The sequence below is a fragment of the Cyanistes caeruleus genome, chromosome 4 (genome assembly GCF_971803275.1).
Source record: "Cyanistes caeruleus chromosome 4, bCyaCae1.hap1.1, whole genome shotgun sequence".
NCBI classification, from domain to species: Eukaryota; Metazoa; Chordata; class Aves; order Passeriformes; family Paridae; genus Cyanistes; species Cyanistes caeruleus.
The window spans coordinates 60,049,330-60,068,520 of NC_141704.1; the positions used below are offsets into that span (position 1 = coordinate 60,049,330).

At 45.6% G+C, this 19,191-nt stretch overlaps 1 protein-coding gene across 7 annotated transcripts in view; it reads right to left on the bottom strand.

Annotated features, from left to right (window-relative positions):
• LOC111929661 (lactosylceramide 4-alpha-galactosyltransferase-like) overlaps positions 1-19,191 on the bottom strand; it is a 21,028-nt gene continuing 1,837 nt past the window's right edge. For 2 of the 7 annotated variants that reach the window (XM_086885100.1, XM_086885099.1), the window contains exons 2-3: positions 10,253-10,360; positions 1-4,096 (exon numbers count right to left, since the gene is read on the bottom strand). In XM_086885100.1, the coding sequence (XP_086741226.1) occupies positions 2,969-4,075 (1,107 nt within the window). In that variant the 5' untranslated portion in view covers positions 4,076-4,096; positions 10,253-10,360 and the 3' untranslated portion in view covers positions 1-2,968. Of the gene's footprint in view, positions 4,097-4,680; positions 4,881-5,741; positions 5,826-10,252; positions 10,367-18,143; positions 18,247-18,690; positions 18,765-19,191 lie in introns of those variants that run through there. The other 5 variants (XM_086885097.1, XM_086885095.1, XM_086885098.1 and 2 more) reach the window with 5 other exon arrangements.

Genomic DNA, 19,191 nt, shown 5'->3' on the forward strand with positions numbered 1-19,191 from the left:
GAGATTCTCCATCCTTTATTTCATGCTGGGGTGGGAACATGACCTCCAGGGATGAGGAAAAGGCTCAGGTACTCAATGCCTTCTTTATCTCAGCCTTTAACCAAAAGCCAAGTTACCCTTGGCATATCCAGCCCCCTGAGCTGGAAGACAGAAGAAACAGGGAGCAGAAAAAACTCCCCACACTGCAGGAAGAAGCTGTTAGTGAGTTGTTAGTGAGCATGCTGTGCTGCCCTGACATGCACAAGTCTAGGGAGTTGTCATCCTTCCTCCTAAGGCTATGGATGGAAATGGTGAAGCAGCTCACAAAGCTCCTCTCTCCATCATTTATCAGCATTTAACCAGGACTGGTTAACTGGAGAGCTCTTGGGTGATGGGAGGTTGGCCAAGGTGACACACATCTGTGAGAAGGCTTGGAAGGACAAGGGGGGGAACCACAGGCCTGGCAGCCTGGCCTTGGTGCCAGGGAAGGGTATGGAACAGATTACCTGGAGTGCAATCACACAATGTGTGCTGCAGCATTAGGGCATCAGGCCCAGCCAGCATGGGTTTAAACAGGTCCTGTTTCACTGACCCAACCTCCTTCTGTGAACACCTAATGGATGGGGAAAGGCTGTGGACGTTGTGTACCTGGACCTTCAGTAAAGCCTTTGATTTCTGCTCCCACAGCGTTCTCCTGGAGAGCATTGTCCTTGCAGCCCATGGATTTAACAGGTTCCCCATTTGCTGGGAAAACACTGCCCAGATGGCCAGGCCCAGGGAGTGGTGGTGGAATTAATCCAGCTGGCAGCAGGTCACCGGGGCTGTACCCAGGGCCCACTGTCAGGGCCAGTCCTATTTCATATCATTGAGGTACAACAAGGCCAAGTGCTGGGGCTACTGCCCCTGGGTCACAACTCCCAGCAGCTCCAGGCTGGGGAAGAGTGGCTGGGAAGAGCCAGCAGGAAAGGGCCTGGCCCTGCTGGTCCATAGTGCGTGCCCAGGTGGGCAAGAAGGCCAATGGCATCTGGGCTGGGTCAGCAATGGTGTGGCCAGCAGGACCAGGGCAGTGACCGTCCCCCTGTTGTGGGCACTGGCGAGGCCTCACCAATGTGAGGTGTGTCCAGTGCTGTGTCCAGCTGTGGGCCTGTCACTGCAACATGGACATTGAGGGGCTGGAGCTGGGCAAGGGGCTGGAGCACAAGTCTGATGAGGAGCGGCTGTGGGAGCTGGGGGTGTTTAACCTGGAGGAAAAGGAGGCTCAGGGGAGCCTTATTGCTCTCCAAAACTCCCTGAGGAGTCCAAAACACCTGAGGGTGCAGCCAGGTGGAGAGGAGGCTCTGCTCCCAAGGAACAAGGGACAGAATGAGCGGAAATTAATCGAATCATTTCAGCACCGCTATCAGTAGAATAATTTGGGTTGGAAAGGACATCAAAGATCATCTTGTTCCACTCCTCCTGCCATGGGCAGGGACACCTTCCACTATCCCGGGTTGCTCCAGGCCCCACCCAACCTGATTCTGGACACTGCCACGGATGGGGCAGCCACAGCTGCTCGCAGTAACCTGTGCCAGGGCCTCACCACCCTCACAGGGAACAATTTCTGCATGATATCCAATCTAAACCTGCTCTCTGTCAGTGTGAAGCCATTCCCCCATGTCCTATCACTCCAGGCTCTTGTCTAGAGTCTCTCTCCATCGTTCTTGTGGGTTCCCTTGAGGCACTGCAAGGCCACAGTGAGGTCACCCCAAAGCCTTCTCTTCCCCAGGCTGAACAATCCCAATTGTTCCCTCAGCCTTTCCTCCCAGCAGAGCTGCTCCATCCCTCTGATGCCCTTGGTGTCCCTGCTGTGGCCTGGCTGCAGCACTCCCTGCACCACGGTAGGTTCAACTTGGATACGAGGAAAAAAATTCAGAGTGCATAAGCACTGTGTGCCACTGGCTCCCCAGGGAAGTGGTGGAGTCACCTTCCCTGGAAGCACTCCAGAAAATGAGTACACATGGGATAAAGGCCACTGAGCATGATGATACTGGAACTGAAGGTTGGACTCAATGATCTTGGAGGTCTTTTCCAACCTTCAGGCGCTTCTGAGTTTTTATTTTTGTCCCTGGGGCACAGCTCTGAATCCTGCACCTGTTCCTTCTGTTGATATGGACATGTTATCCTCTGGACTTCCACAATGGGCTCCATATTCCAATCACAGGGACGTAATCCTCTTCACAGCACTGCAGAAACAGGCAATGCTGAGACTCTTCAGAATGTGACAATGGCTGGTTAGACGTTGGTATCCTACAAGAATTACATCAGCAGAGCAAAACACTTTATAATTTCCACTCCTAAATGAACTGCTTTTGTCTACTTGTTTTTCTGAGGAGTCCCAAAAAAGTCATCCCACTGCTGCGGAACTGGAAACACTAGGAAACACCATTTCAACTTTTCTCACTTTAGAAGTTAAGAAGAATTTCACACTGAGAGGTGCAGGGATTTTAAATCCTGCAATTTGCATATCCTCTTCATGTATTTCTCAAGGCATAAAGGATCCTTGCCAGCCAGGGAGTTCTGTTCTGAGCTCCAGCAAACTGTGCCCTTTGGCACCTACTGGCAGTGGTTTACAAGCTGAGAAATGCCACAGAGAGCAAGCCAAGGGTCCTTACAGCTCCTGAAACATCACAAGGGGCTGCTCAGGCCGGGATCCACAGGAGGAGCCATTGGAGAAAACCAAGAGAGGACCAGCTGAGGGATGCTGAAGAACAAGTTCAACCTCCCTTGCAGCAAGAGGTCTCCTGAGGGACAGCAGAAGAGAGGCTGAACTCAGGTTCTGCTGTAAATTTGAAACTCAAAGGATCGGAGGCAGAGATCAGAAATGGTACAAAACCACAGAGCTGTCACACAGAACACCTGCTCTGGGATCTAGAAACCAACTCTGGAGAATGTCAAAGGCACTCGGTTTCCTTCAGTCTGGTGAACATCTCTGCAGCCAAGGGCCCTCAGGTCACACTGCACGCCTTGATAACTCTTCAGAGTCCTGTTTCATCTTTGTGTAGGTGGCAGGGCAGAACTGGGAATAGAGCTGAGCCAGCAGAGCCTGGGAGGGGATCTCTAACTTGGTGCCATGGCTCAGTTTGTTCCATACGTGCACTGCATAGGTGTTCTTCAGGAGTTTGTGAAGCTCCAAGGCACTGACTGGCTCAAACAATTTCTTCCAGTCCTGCCAGGGAATGGGATAAACAACTTCTGGGGCAAGAGCACTCACACCTTTGCAGCTCATGCTCTTGATAGTCTGGATGGAGCACCACTTCTTGAAGACACGAGTTAGGAGCTTTGGGCCCTGGTGGCCCCAGACCCAGCCATTGTAATTCTGCACAAAGTCCTCCATGCAAAGCTCCATGAACTTGTGTTTGGGCTTAAAGGATAGGAAGGCCCCATTCAGTTCAACGTCATCCTGAATCCCGAGTGCATCGGTGAGGTTCTGTAAGTCCTTAAGCACAATGAAATCTGTATCCAGGTAGATGCCACCAAATTTCCACATGAGGACAATCCTGCAGGCATCAGAGAGGACAGGTAAAAAATGAGGTTCCCAGTGGCGTAGAGGCCACATATACCACCTTTTTAGAGGTGTTCCAGAAAAGAGGTCTGTCAAGTCCAGGGGCTGGATTTCCACGTTGGGGAAGCAGCTCATCAAGGAGAAAGCCCAGTGCTTGGGTAAGGAGGCATTCTCTTTGGCCAAGCCTTTCATGAGCACCACAACTCTTGATGCGGGGTGTGCCCTGGCTGCTGACTCCACAGAGCATGAGAAGAGGTAACTTGGGGTAGTTTGCTCTGAGGTCTCCACAAAAAACACACTTCCTGTAGAAGGAGAGGGCCCACCAGCAATGTTGAGGGAAGAAGGCACATAGTGAGCACAGCTGATTTCAGCAGACAAGCCGTAGGGGGGGCCTCTGCTCTTTGGGTCCTCCCAGATATTCGAATACAACTTGATGTATGCAAAGGATACAAACACAAAGATGAGGATAAACAGGGCCCAGGGCTTGTGGCTCAGCATGACCCTGGTGGGCTTTAGGAGGCAGCTGGGCATCCTGAGCATTCTCTCTCCAGCCATAGCTTACTCTCCTATGACAGCCTGGAGGAAAGGAAAGAAAAAAACCTGACAGATGAGGCAGCAAAGTATGAGCCTTACTTCAGAATTGTGTCCCACCTTCATAGTAGTGCACAACAAGCTCAGCAAACTCTATTAGAGACCTCTTCTGTTAAACTCTAGGACTTCCTGTCTTTCTGAACGTGAGACACATGTGCAAAAACTCTGGCAGGAGGAAAGCAAACAAGCAGGGAACAAGACAGAAAACCCAGCTGGCACAATCCCATTTGTCAGTTCTCCCGTGATTACTGAGCCTCAGTCACATATGGCACTTCTCATGTGCCAGAAAAAGGCTTGTTAGAGGCACTGGGACTTGAGGACAGAGGAGAGGCAGTCGATACACAAATGATCAGCTCTGGATCCCCAGAAGGTTTTCTCCTCCTGCACAGAAATGCCTGTGATGCAGGCAGCAAAACCCAGCTCACCTTGCTTTTTACAAACCCTTTACAATCCACACCCTCCACATCACAGCGGGGTTAACCCTGTAATAATTTCTTAAGCTGTTGAAGGCAAAGGGGGACAGATTTGGCAGAACAGAGCCAGTGCTGAAGAGAATGCAGAAAACTCACCTCTCCCATCTTTTTCAAGATGCCCTGTCCAGCTGAAAAAACGTTTAAGAAATTAAAGTCTGTGAGGATGCCGGCAACTCTATGGTTTGGCAACCCCTTCTTCTGAAAAGGAACAGTGAGTAAATGGAGGAAATAAAATGTAGAGGATGTGACATCATTCATCTGTAGTGAGTAGCTGATGCAAAGGTCACACAGATGTACTGTGAACAAACCAGTTAGTTAAAAAGTAATTTAAATAAAAAGGAGGAAATTGAAACCTCACTGTTACTATCCTTTAAGCTTTAGAGTGGTAGGTAAATGGATCGGGGTTTTTTTCCTCCATTGCTAAGAATTCCCAGCACTCATCCTGCCCCTGGGGCTCCCACAATAACTGAGCTGATCCTTCCATAGAGCTGCCTGCTCCCACCCCGAGCCCTAAGTACAGAACACCCCCTTGGAAATACACTCTCTTACCTAATACTTTACTCGTTCACTAGGGAATACCCCCTCATATGCCAGGGACCTCATTGAAGGACTGCCACATTCAGGTGTCCCTCATTCTATGACAGTTCCCCCTTGTCCCTGTGATCAAGGGTGGCAGACCTTCCCTTGCATGAGACACACTGGTACAGTCATAAATCCCTCCTTTATCAGTACAGCCACAAAATTTAGAGTTCCACAGTTTACCACAGTTCCTCCTCAGCTGCCTGAAACAAATTTTGCTCTGTAGCATCCCAGACCCCTCTCCTCTCCCCAAATCCCTCCATGTACAGCAGCACCATGGACAGACTCAGGACAACTCTTGTACCAGCACAGGGACTCCACCACAACCGCTCTGGGCTACCAGATCCAGTGTTTCACCACCATTCCTTTCATTCTAACTTGCCACGGTTCAATTTGTGCCCATTGGGTTTCCTGCCATTGCTGCATTGAACAGAGTCGCTTGTGTCCTTTACCCACCCACCTTCAGTCAGGTGTTTGCACACCCTGACCACACAGCCCAGCCTGCTCTAGTCCAAGAAAAGCCAGCAGAGCTCTCCCAGCCTCTCCTCGTGCACCGTGCGCTGCAGTCCCCTTCTCACCTCAGTGGCCCTTTGCTGGCCTTGCTCCGGTACGGACACACCTCCCTCATCCTGGGATTCCAGAATCGGCCCTCCAGCTGTGTCTCACCAGTGCTGGGTGGTAGGCAAAGATCATGCCCCATGACCTTGCAGGGCATGTTCCACAGGCTGTGGGGACATCCACGGTCTCCTGGTCAGCTTGTGGTCCCGAGGACACCAGGCTTTTTTCTGCCCAGGTGCTTTCCATGAAAATGCTGCCTTTCGTTTTCATGGCCTTGCTTATTAAATTTAAAAGCCATGTTAAGCAACATAGGGCTTGAAATATGCAAACAAAAAATGTGCCCAAAAAAAAATTGCAAAATGTTCAGAGGCGCCTCACTGTACAATTTAAACCCTGTTAGTGAAATATCATCAAGGATTCCTTGTTCCAAAACCAAAAGGGATGAAAGAAAGGAAGCAGATGCAGGGCTGCTACCACAGATGATCTCGTAACTCCACCATGCAAGTACTGCCACCAGTCTGCTGCTGCTAGATGAGCACATGCTCACGCCTACTTTTAGTGCACCCTGCCCTGAGCAAAGTGCTTTCCTGCCCAACATGACTATCTTCACTCATATTTCCTTGGTAGCAAAATCACAGACAGCAAAAAAGGGGAACAGCCCAAACTAGATGATAATTGAATGACTGACTGATGCTATAACATGAATTGTGCATGAAGCAAAGTAATTTGAAGCCAAAAAAGCATCCTTAACCTTTCAAATTGTAATAGCAGATATTCAGAAGTCCCTGAAACCTGGCAAATCATTCCTCATGAGAAAAACATTCTTTATTGAGTGATATTATAAAACATTTTATGATCTACATGACAGTTCAAATAGTGATAAGAAAAGGAAGAAATTAATTGTAAAAATTTTTTAAGGGCATGAATTTAGTGATGTCAGAGAATGAAATGTTATATTCTCACTTTGCACTGAAAACTATTAGGATTGTTCCTACATAATTACATTAGAACTGTGTAATTCTTAGAGCATGAGTTCTGCAGAAGGTCTCAAAAATTCCAGGCCTAAAATCTTACTATACAAACAAATGTTATAGCCAGAGGTGATCAGATGATTACAGGAAAACTATGGTTGTCCATATTGCAGAAGTGCAAGTGTTGCTTCAAAAACAGAATATAAATGGAGGATGTCAATAAGGACTTCACTATTGTTCCCCTTCTAGGATTTAATTGATACAACTTATACCTATGTAATTAGGAAATTTCGCCTAAGAAGCTGAATAGGCCTGCAAATTAGAAAGAAAATTACAGGAAAGAAGGTGCAAAGAGATGATCTAACTATTAGCAAATATATGTGTATCTTTAGATACGTAATATACTATTAACTAAAATGGATTTGCAATGTAATTTTCGTTGCACCTCAGAACACGTAGAGAAACTGGCTAGAGATGGTTTTGCATCTTAAGCTGGGAAAGATGCTTTGGTTGATCCCAACATTTTCAAGCAATAGCTGTGCCCTCGTGTGGTCAAGCCAACTTTCATTCATGCAGTTCTGGTCACTAGAAATATCCTTCTGGATTTAAGAAAAGTACTGTTGGGGTAGCAAAGCAGAGAGTGGCAGCTTTTGCAGCAAGGGACCCAGCACTGGAAGAGTTGAGCCTGGGGCTGGCTGGAGCTCTGGTAGAGATCAGCCAGAATTTGTCATGAACATCCAGGCTTCATGGGCTAAATGAAAGTACACCATGATATAGTTCAGAAAGAAGCTTCACTTCTTTCTTTGTTTTATTACTCTTGTCATTGTTGTGTATTTTTATCAAGACTTCAACTACTTTATGGTAGTATATAACTATATATAACCATAAATAAATATACATATACACACTTTTATATAACTGTAAAAGCTATGTTTGAATGTACATCCAGCACAAATACAGCAACACAGCTCTAGTTAGCCTTGGAAAAAGTGTTTGCACCAGCCCCTGTTGTCTTCAGTGGAACAAACCAAATACCCTTGAGATTAGTGATGTCCTTTCAAGCAACTGTGTCGGCATAGGAACTGCAGAACACCTAAGGAGCTGTTTGTAAATTTGCTACAAATTCGGTAACAAAAAACAGACAGGAGGAGAAAAGGTCCAGCAAAGTACTGATGCATACCTAGGTAGCTGCTAAGAGTCTGGAACAATAAATATCACCCATCACAAGCAGCCTGATAGAGTACTTTGGGAACCCACCAAAAAACAGCTGAAGATCCTAATTTTCTCCAGATTTACATTACTAATGAAAGTAGAAGAGGTGAGATTCGACAATAGCAGCATTCAGTATGTGACTTTATAGGCATAGAGACACCAAGGCATGTATCCACCAGCAAGTTCCTCTAGTATTTAGGGGAATTAGTTTTTAGCATTTTACCAACAACTTTAGAGCTCCTTCCTCTTGAACTCTGAGAAGATGGCAGACCAAGCATGTGTGAAAATTTGAGGTAAGAGGAGAGCAAATATTGTAAATGTAGTATATCAAATCAATAAAATACTGCAGCTGAAGGCATAGGGCATTTAAGGCATTTGTCTCTTAACTATGTCTTCTGTATTTATCACAACTTCACCTTTCCAGAATGAACCCTGCAGTATCCAATTCACTTACAATGGGTTTAGAACTAAGTTTTCTCCTGAAATAAAAGAAAGAAGTATAAACACCCTCTTGTATAGCTGTAATGAAATGATAGATAGACACTCTGTGGGATAAGATGCATTAAAAGAAAGCCACAGCAAGTTTCTACAACAAAAAGTAAACAGATTGTGGGAAGAAATTATATGGAAGCTTTGATAGCTGCTGATTCCCAGATCACTGTATACAAAGCAACCATAGATATGATGGCATCTCACTGAAGCTGTCCAGAAAAAAATATCTACAGGCTCTGTTATTTGCAACAGATAATATCAATGATAGACTTAAGAAATGACCCCAAACAGAAAATCAGGTAGCCAGACATGGCAACATCATTACATTTCAATCACCTTCCCTGAATACAATAAGCAGCAACCCAAGAGGAAGGGAAAATGGTCAGTAATTCTGTTACACTTGGACAGTCAGAAATTTGTGGGATCGGGTTTGTTAAACAGGACCTGACTCTCATGAATGTGTGCTGGCTGCGCCAGGCCCCCTGGCTGGTCATCCTCAATATGATCTGTTCCACAGCCTGCCTTGGTATCAAGGTCAGGCTCATGGGCTTGTGGCTCTTCAGATCCTCCTTCCAGCCTTCTCGTAGACGGGTGTCACACTGGCTAGCCTTCAGTCTTCTGGGACTTCCCCAGTTCACTGTAATAATGCATCTGAACAGCTTGGGCCATGATGTGCTCCAGCCAAGCTGCATTTAGAGTTTATTATCAGACCCTATAGAATTTCTCAAGGTTGCTGAGACATAAGCTATTCTAAAAATAAGAAAGAAGAGGCTGAAAAACAAGAAAGCAGGACCACAAGAGTCAGATAACAGAGGGCAGTTGAACACCTGGACTGTAACCAATCCTGTGCCCCAAAGGGTGTGTGCAGAGCGTGTGGCCAGGATAGGGGCACCAATGAAAAGATGCATGATTGTGTGAACAGTAGTTTTAGAATGTATAAATAGATGCGTAATATAAACAATAAATGGCTTCTGTGGAATCTTATTGGTTCATTGTTCAGAGGTCCTGAGCTCCTGTAGTTCACCAGGGGTGCCAGTAAATGGAGAGCAGCTCGTCCACCCTCTCCCTCAGTCCCCTTGAGTGGATCCCATCTGGTGCCACAGATTGTGCAATTTTAAGTGGAGCAGCAGGTCACTGTCTCCTCCTGGATTACAAGGGGGCCATCCTGTCCCTTTCTTCTGGCTTAGGGGGCTTGACACCCTGATAATAACTAGTCTTTCATTTAAAGACTGGAAGAATGAAAGCATCAAGTACCTCAGCCTTTCCCTCATCTTTGGTGGCAATGTTTCCCCTCACAAGCAATAAAGGATGGAGAGTCTCCTTGGCTCTATGTTATTAATGTATTTGGAAAAAAAAAAAATTGTTATCTCTTGTGGCACTTGACAGATTAAATTCTAGCTGGGCCCTTGGCCTTTCTGACTTTCGCCCTGCATAACTTAATGACAGCCTTGTAATTCTCCTGAGCAACTTACCCCTACTTACAAAGCTGGTAATTTATTTATTTTTTTTTCCCCTTCAGTTCAATCAGAAGCTCCCTGTTCACACAGGCCAGCTTTCTTCCCTGCTGGCTTGTCTTATGGTACATTGGGCTAGCCTGTTCCTGTGCCTTTCAGATGTTCTTGCCCCTCAGTACTGCTTCCCAAGGCACTGCCTCAACCAGCACCCTGAACAGGCCAAAATCTGGAAGTCCAAGGTAAAAGTTTTGTGACTCCATTCCATACTTGAATGGAAAATGGAGAATTGAAAACTCTCCTTTCAAGACCACTATGCCCAAGACAGACTCCAACCACCACATCTCCCACCAGCCCTTCTCTGTTCACAAAGAGCAGGGCCCAGCATCTCCAAGTTCTTCTTACCTGTAGCCAGATGCAGATATTAATTCTGGGTTGTTTCAAAGTGATCTCTGAACTCCCAATCTCATTTCCTAATGATCTTCTGTCTCTGTAGCAGGCTTCATGTTCCTTCTGCAACTTGAAAAAAAAAAAAAAGGATTAATAATATTGTTAGCTTTACTATCTTTTGGAAATTGTTTTCAAACAGTGTTTTCTATAGTCTCAGACTTTAATTTGCCAGACCTCATGTGCCTACTTCATTTTCCCCCTCGTTATAGATGCCATTTTGAAGCATGCTTTATACTTCTCATACCTCTGCCAGCATATTACAGGAGGCTGTTTTGCTTCATCATGATACACAAATTTAAATGTCAAGATCTCAGCTTGGGCTGTAATAGCAGGGTGCAACTGAGTGACTGCCTTCTGCAGTTCTCTCTTCTGGACTCTGCCTGTTCATCTGAATATCAGGAATGATTATAAAGCAAAAACAAGAGATCATAAGCCAAGTGAACAAGGGAAGGGTCACAATCATTTGAGAGAGATAAATCTGAAGTACATGTAAAAGACTAATGGGATGATGTTCATAAATGGCATCTCCAAACAGAGCTTGGGAGAGCTTTGCTTCCCTTCTCTCCTGCTGAGGACACACCAGCCCTAGGCAGAGCTCAGTCCCCAGCATGTATCAGTTAAAACAAGGAACAGAAATTTCCCGCAAGAATCTCCTTTGTACTTCAGCCATCTCAGACTCCACATTTTGGGAGGAGGGAGATAAAACAAGGAGAGTAACAAGGGGTGGAAGAGCCCTACAGAGCATTTCTCTTTACTGTGTGTCCTGGATGTCCCCAGCACAAGAGCTCCTAGGCAGCACAGAGAAAATAATCATCCTTCAGTCACTTCCCAGGAGACTGGATCCAGGATTGCTTTCCTGAGCCTTCCATGCTCCTCTTCTCACGCACTGGCCAGTTCTGCATCTCCTGCCCCAACCTTGGCTTTCCCCTTGAGGTACAGCACCCATGTACCAGCTAACCTTCATGAGTCCGAGGAGAGGAAACATGGCATGAAGGAAGCTGTATAAAAGCACAGTTTAATTGAAGGGCACTGTCATCAGTGTGACAGTGCTTTTCTCAGAAGTGCCTGGCTCTTAGTAAGGTTAAAAACCCAGAAATATTTCACAAGGAATATATTTTTTGAAGAAAAAGATAAAAAGTTGTCAGAAATATGCAGAACATTTTAGTGTCTCCTTTACTTTAATCCCTGTTTATCTTTGGGTAAAAGTTTGTATAATTTAAAAGAAATAAAATCAATATAATCCAGCACTAAAAACAGAAGTTCTGTTAGACAAACCAGAAATGTGCATAATCTAACAGAACTATATTATGCCTCCTAAAGAGAGCTATGGGTCAGCTTGGTAATAGAATTTTCCATTTCAGATTTGTCATGCTGTATTGGGAATGGCCAAGGTAAAGACACAGACACTCTTCTGGTTGCACAAGAGAGTGAGTTTTAATATTCCAGATCTTTTATAGACAAGTCCAAGAAGGTCCAGAAAGGTAAAACTCTTATTGGTCAGTAAACTAACACATCTCCATCATTGGTCAGTTGTGTACACCATCTCTCAACCTTCTCTTGCAAGGAAACAAGAAACTGACAAACAGCACCTGCAAGGCTGTCTTCTGTCTCCAAGGATTGTTTTGATTCCTCCTTATGATTTCCTTGGCCACACTTCTCAGGCCAGTCTGAGAAAGTTATGTGACTTGGTTTCCCATGGACACTGTGCTTCCTGCTTGCTTTTTTGCATTTAGCATCCATACAGACTAATCACTCTTCAGTTGAAAACCAGAGGAAAACTCTCTGCTGGGAATTTTTTTTTTCTCATTTTCTTTCCCCCTCTGTTGAACAAAAGCCTTATTGTTTTCTATGACTTTTCCAAGACACCTTCAGCCTCTCAGACTGGCCACTTTGGAGTGGTTCTACACTACCTGACACATCACCTAGCCAGCAAGCAGCCCTGGGAGCAGCCACCTCCTGGTTAGCTGCCCTTCCCTCCAGACCCCCTGCTTTTCTTGGGACTCTGAAAGGGTAACACACACTTTCTGTTCTTACAGCTGCAAGAAACAGCAAGACCCCACCATCCTGTCCCTAGCTGTAAGAGAAGCTTTGGGGCGCGGACAGTCTGGGACACGGCAAAGACCTCTATAGTCGAGTTAGATGTTAGTAGTTTATTTCAGGGCGTGGGTGAGAGAGCCCTGCTAGGAGCCAGCAGATGAAGCTCAAAGCAGGCTCAGAGGGAACAATACAAAAGGGGGTAGAAGATGAATACATGATTTTAGGACTTACGATAGCTAAGAAAGGGAGTAACAGAAGTGAGAGAGCTAGAAAAAGAGGAAGAAGAGCACAGAAAGAGCAGGAAAAAGAGGGAAGCAAGAGAGAGAGCTCTCCTTTACAATTGCTTATATAATCTATACATTGAATATTCTATTCCTTCACTAACCAATCTCTATAAGTATACTAATACAGTAACATTTGTGTGCAACCTATAGAAATCGCTGCTTTTGCATATTTTTAGTTATCTCAGGGGTACTTCGGACCTTTCCTTATAAGGCTGGGGAGAGGGGTCTCAGCTTAGTTTTATTGGGAGAAAAAATGTGTTCTGGCATGCCAGACTGGTTTCTTTGAATTATTCAAACCGTGCTTTCATTCGTATTTCTTCCTTAGCCTTTCTGGCTAAGGAGTCATATTTATAATTACTTTCTGATTCTACCTTTCCAACACCTAGCAGCTTCCATGCTTTCTTAAAAATGTTCAAGCAGCGGCAGAGTATGCTGTTCTGACCAGCTGCAGTTTTGGTGTGCAATGGGCTGGGTTTGCCTAGTTTGGAGCTGGTTGGAACCAGCTGGAATCACAGCCCCTTTCCACACAGGTGAACCCTGCAGCCCCTGGCTCCTCAAACCCTGCCAGTTCTGCCTCATACAGAGTACTTTGCAATGTTTAAATGCAGCCAACTCCCTAGGATTTTTTTTAGTTCCTGTAAGGGTGAAACTTGGATTTGCATGTTGGATTACCAGCTGGTGAGCTGTTCTTCAGTACCTAGTGCAAACAAAACTGATTTTAGAAGAAATTAGGTGGTGAGGGTTGCTGACTTCCTGAATGACTCATATATTTTTTTCCTTCCCTTTGTGGTAACACTGATTTCCAAAAGCTACCCATCCAATTTTTTAGAAATTCTTAAAAGAAGGAAGATGAATGATTCTAAGTGCCATGTCATCATTTACTGACTTGAATGCAAAGGACTTGCCAACAATTTTTTGACAGCTTCCCATCCCATATTTTATTATTTGCTTAAACCTGTCAAGAGCTTACCCCAAGCATCTCACTAGCACGTACCAAAGGGCTCTCTACCAGTTAAACAGGAAGATAGGGACATCCCAGCACTGCCACACACCTCTCTGAAGACTTCTCAGAAAGCAAAGCTTTGTGTTGCAACTAAACCAGCCTAAGGAGAAGTTGCCAACAAAGGAGGGGATTGCCTCAGTAATGGAAGGCAGAAAATTTGGCCTACAAAATAAATACGAAGCCCTCCTGAGAGTTTGGTTTCCACAGAACAGATGGACTGAAGCACAGCTGTGAAGGATAGTAGTTAGGAGCACTACTGCTCCCTCAGCACTTCTCCCTCACAAACAGCAAGGAAATAGCAATGATTTGCTTTTTTTCGAAGACACTCCACTGCTTAACAGGAGAGAAATATAGAAGCATCTCAAGCAGTAAATAGGCGCAGCAGGTTCCAACAGCTGTTTCAGCAACAACGGTGAAAGCAGCAGGGAAACCACGGGGTCCTCTGGGGCACTGCAAACACCTCTGAAGCAAAAGCTCCATTTCTTCCCATCATGTCTGATGAAGTCTCATCTGAAGCTACACAACAGCTGATGGTGTTGCACCCCTGAGGTTCCATCCAGCACTTTCGATGGAGGAAACAAAGAAAGAGGAATGACCACAGGCACAGGAATGACTGCCACACCAATGCAAACACGCAGCTGTGTTTGCTTGAAATTCACTCCTGTTTTTACCTTAGCAGGTACTTTGTGACTGCCTAAAAGGCAAAGCAAACATTAATAAGTTTCCTGGCCCTGTCAGAAAGAGGCGCTTTAAGACTTTGCTGGGACAACAGAGATGACTTGAGAGCAAAGAGGTATCACAGCAACCAGAGACAAGAGCCAGGTCCTCCCTCACCAAACCCAGGCTGCCCTTCTCACAGGGCCAGACCTGTTGAGTGCTTTTCCTGTGGCACACAGAGCAAGGAATAAACTTGTTTGTTTTTTTAAATAAGTCTCTTTCTTGTGGCACTTGCTGTGCCCAACCGTGTGCCACATCCCAGCAGCAATCCCAACAGGCACAAAGCAGCTCTCAAACGCTGCCAGAGCCCCATCCTGTTCCAGCCCAAATGGTTGGTTACCCACAGCTACAGCAATGTGCTGTTGGCTCAGGCAAGGCACAAAACATCCATCCCAGAGTTTCCAGAGGCAAACAGGGCTGCAACCCACTCCAGGTGATGTAAGACAAGCTTAAGGCATTTCTACACAGGTCAGGTGAAACACCAGGTTTAAATGCTTTGTTAAATATGGTCCTTGATACTGATTCCAGGATATTTTCCCAGATTAGCATTAGAAAAGACCCAGAGTCTTTTTCCTGTTGCTTCATGGAGAAGGTTAAATCCATTATTCCATTCCTACCTGCCAACAGGTTTCACCCTTGCTTTTTGTTTTTCCCAGAAGGCAAATATATTTTTTTGTTTTTAAGCTTCTTCTTTAAGAGCCAATGGAAACATTAAATCATAAGAAAATACAAAAAATCTTAAAATTTCGAACTAGAATCAAAGCACAATTGTCAAGGCAGACTTTTAAATAACATTTGGTACACCAAAATTAAACATACTAATCTTGGATCTAGAGCTAAGACAATTTAGAAATAACCAGTGGGTGTAATCCCCAGCAAATATATTTGGTGTTAAGGCATCCTTAACTGAAATAAAAAAAAAAGCTGCTGAAAGTTTACATAAATCAGTTCCCAGTTACTGTGTTTCAGAGCAGATATATATAGACAGGCATTTTCTTCCTTTTGAGCACAATGAAAATTCAAGATTGCAAAGCTTTCATCAAGAACAAATTAGAAAAAACCCTCCTAGACTTACAGACTGCACAAATTGTCAGAGCAAAGCATGTAGGTTCTTTCCTCCCAAAGACCACAGACAAAATTGCCCTGCACCTTCTGCTTTTACCCCTTCGCTCTTGCCAGTCCAGTATGTTTCCCAAGAGCAGAAGTAGGAACTCTGAATTGCTACCACGTGCTGTTGAGAGCTGTGGTCAAGACCAGTCTCTAGAAACACTTGGAATGAGACAGCCTGCAGCAGAGACACGGGCTCAGGACTCGTGTTTGCATCTCCTTCTTTGGTGCAGGCCAGTCTGTGTGAAGCCATTCCTGCTATCACTGCCTAAGGGGGAATCACAGGGCCTTTCCCAAGGTTCCACCAGATACTGTCCTTGCCACATTTTGAATGCCTTGGCCTTTTAGACAGCCTACACAACCTAAATTATAGTTTCCTGTTCATTGAGGAATACCAAAACATATGGAACGTGGAATACCAATAGCCTGCTGCCAATACATATGGAACACCAAGAACTAATGAAACTTTCTGCATGGTTCTGTTCACTTCTGTACACTTCACGAGAACTTCCCATTTGGATTTAGCTCAAATAGGGCATATCAGGATCACTGGTGACCTCCTTGAATGCATCCTTTCAAAATTCTATACTGTTCATGCTCCACATGGCACTCACATAGAGAATTCACCTGTCTGATCAAGTGCAGAGATTTTTAACACTGAAACTGTGACTGCCTGCACAAATGAACACAGGGCTGAACTACTCAAGGGAACAGCTGGAACTGTACCAGGGCAGGGTTAGGGTGGGTTTTGGCAAGAGGTTCTTCACCCAGAAGGTGCTGGGGCACTGAACGGGCTCCCCAGGGAATGGTCACAGCACAAGCCTGAGAGAGTCCAAGGAGCATTTGGATAATGCTCTCAGGCGCACGGTGGGATTGTTGGGTTGTCCTGTCCAGGGCAGGGGTTGGACTCAATGATCCTTGTGTGTTCCTTCTCACAGCTTATTCTGTAATTCTAGTCAAACAGAGGGTTGGCAGAGAAATGTAATTTCTGCCCTGCAGCTTTCCCAAAGCCTTCCAGGGAGCTGTGCAGGTATGAACTGCCCACCCTGGGGCCAGGCCACCAAGGTGTGGGGCAGGAGGACCCTCTGGTGACATGTGTTCCTCACTATTCAGGGATACCTGGGATTACCCAAAAAGACCCAGGGAGATTAATTTTCTTAACATTACGAAATGCTGTTGCTAGTCTTTAGACTAGTTGTTGAAATAAATGCAAGGTCCTACATCTCCTTGCAAGGATTTAATATGAACTTGAGTGTTTCTTAAGTAGAAGTTCATAAACACAAAACACTATGGCTTGATGCCTTCCTCAGATTTCTGTGCCTATTTCATGAATGGAGAGGTAATACTTACTTGCACCTGTCAGACAGGACAACAAAGCAGCAAAGCCCCAGCAGCAGGTGCTGCACAGCAGGCCAGCCCTCCCTGCTGCAGAGCACAACATGCCAGCGATGTGGGAGCAGTAACCCGCCTCCCAGCTCAAAAAGGCCTGCAATAACCTGAAGCCCACCCCCCTATTTTCTTTTTTTGAGCCTTCATCCACCCCCCTTTGGGCTGGGCTGTGGCCTCCTCACTTCCTCATGGCAATTGCATAATTCCCCAACGCTGTTCAGCTCAACACAGTCCTCCCTTCCCGCCACCACAGCCCTTGAGCCCAGCACAGGAGACACTGGGGAGCAGCAGCTATTGAAGGATGGCTTCAGGAATCAGACGTGATCACCAATCGACAAACCCTGAGCTGTGGGGCAGGACAGAAGATGGAATTGCACAACAGGAAGAAAGCTGCGGTAGTTCGCCTTCCACCCAAAAGCACACAGGAGAATCAGTCTCAGCACCCTGTCAAGAAGTTTCCCAACACTTTTTTTTGTAGACCATCTTTTGGGTCTTCTTTACTGAAAGAGCAGCTTTGTACCTCACAGCTTTTAGTTTTCAGGAAGCAACTACATAAACCCCTCATCAATACTTAAAATGGAAGGGATGGCAGAATTTGGCTGAGTAAAGCTGCTGGAAAGGGCAAAGAGACAAAAGGACAGATGCTAGCAGTGGGCAAGCTGGGAAACTGATACAGCTCCTTGCCACCAACAGCTTCCAAACAGTAGTTTCCTGTTACTGCATTTCTGTAGGAAGCCATGCAGGCTCTTGTGTGCCGGGGTATAAAATTTAAGACTAAACACTGTTTTAACTCTCACAGCTCAAGAGAATACTGGCACACGGCTAAAATAGGAGCTGCTCTTTGGTGTCATGTCCGAGGAGACCATGAGAACGCAGAAGCCAGAAATGCCACCTCATCAGGAAGTGAGAAAATTCTGTTAATTCACAGTATCACTGCTAACTACAAGGAACGATGGTCTAACAGACAACTACATGTGGATTTAGGGGACCTCTGTTTATCCAAGGAGCAGGTCACTTAGAACTGAATCAGGAAGTATCACCTCTGATTTGAAATTATAGTGAAGTCAATATCTAAGTTTCTTCAAGGATCTCGGGGGGCTGTTTTTCTGTCTCACAAGTTTCCTCCTATGAGTATTGAGGAAGTACTTTCCTATCTGACAGTGCAACTGCAAGGTTGAACTTATTACAGTTTGGGAGACATTAACCTTGCATAGACAGGAGGTGTTATGCAATTGTACAAAAAAGAGTGAGAACATTTCCCTAAGAGAAAAATCTAAATAAACGTAAGTGTACTTAATCCTTCACTGACAGGGGAGTGGTTGGTTCACAATGCCATAATCTGAAGTTCCACCAGATCTCATTTGAACTGTCAGGCAGAGTTCCCAGCCCCGGTTTAAGATAATTGTAAAAGTCTGTAAAGACAGTGAAGAAGTAAGTTACAAGAAGTGAGTTGATAGCGTGTCACCAGTTTCACAGTGAAAGCACCACCCAAAAGATCTGCTAATCTGTTCTGTAACCTGAACAACCCAGCAATTTGAGGAGTTTAAATGTTAATTTGGTCAGAAGTAAAACACCACCCCCACCCCACCACGATGAGAGCAGAGAAAGGAACCACAAAGCCAGAAGATCCAGTCCAAGTTTTTGACAAATCTGGGAAGCACAACCCTTAGGGAGCTGAACAACAGCACAGCTATGCAGATTTACTGGGAGGCTGCGAGTAAAGACAAGAGGGGTGTCCCCAGTCTCTCCTGCCATCACATACTGTAACTTGATCCAAACCTCTGGGCGGTTTGGAACCCAGGGCACTGACAGCAAGGCATATGTGGCACATGGGTATCCTGCTCCTCTGGTCTCACCTCTGCACAGGGAACAGGCACGTCTGCGTGGCTTCTTATGGTGACTGTGATTGGCACAGAGGCTTCTCTCTATACTAGACACCAAACGAAATGAAAGGAAGATGGAAGAATTACTCATAAGCAGCTTGTGCAAAGTATCTACTGATGACAAAGCCAAGGCTATGGCTGATTGCTGCTAGGAAGTGGCCCCACTCCCTCCCTCCTCAGGCTCTTCCTTGGTGCTCCTCTGAACCCGCTGTGACCAGCCTTGCTAAACCTAAAGCAGCAAAAGGCTGCTTCTGCTGAAGGTTTGGATGTTCTTTCTTGTGGCACAGGTGCCAGTGAGACACACACAAATATTGGCACAGAAAGATTCTACAGCAGGCAGCCAGGAGGCTGCATCCTTGTGGTGTCACTGAACTTCAGTGCATGGCAACTTGGCACCATGATGTCCCTGAACAGGAAAAACTTCATTAGAGCCACCGCTGGATAGAGGGAGCAAATGCCTCAAGTCAGTAGAAA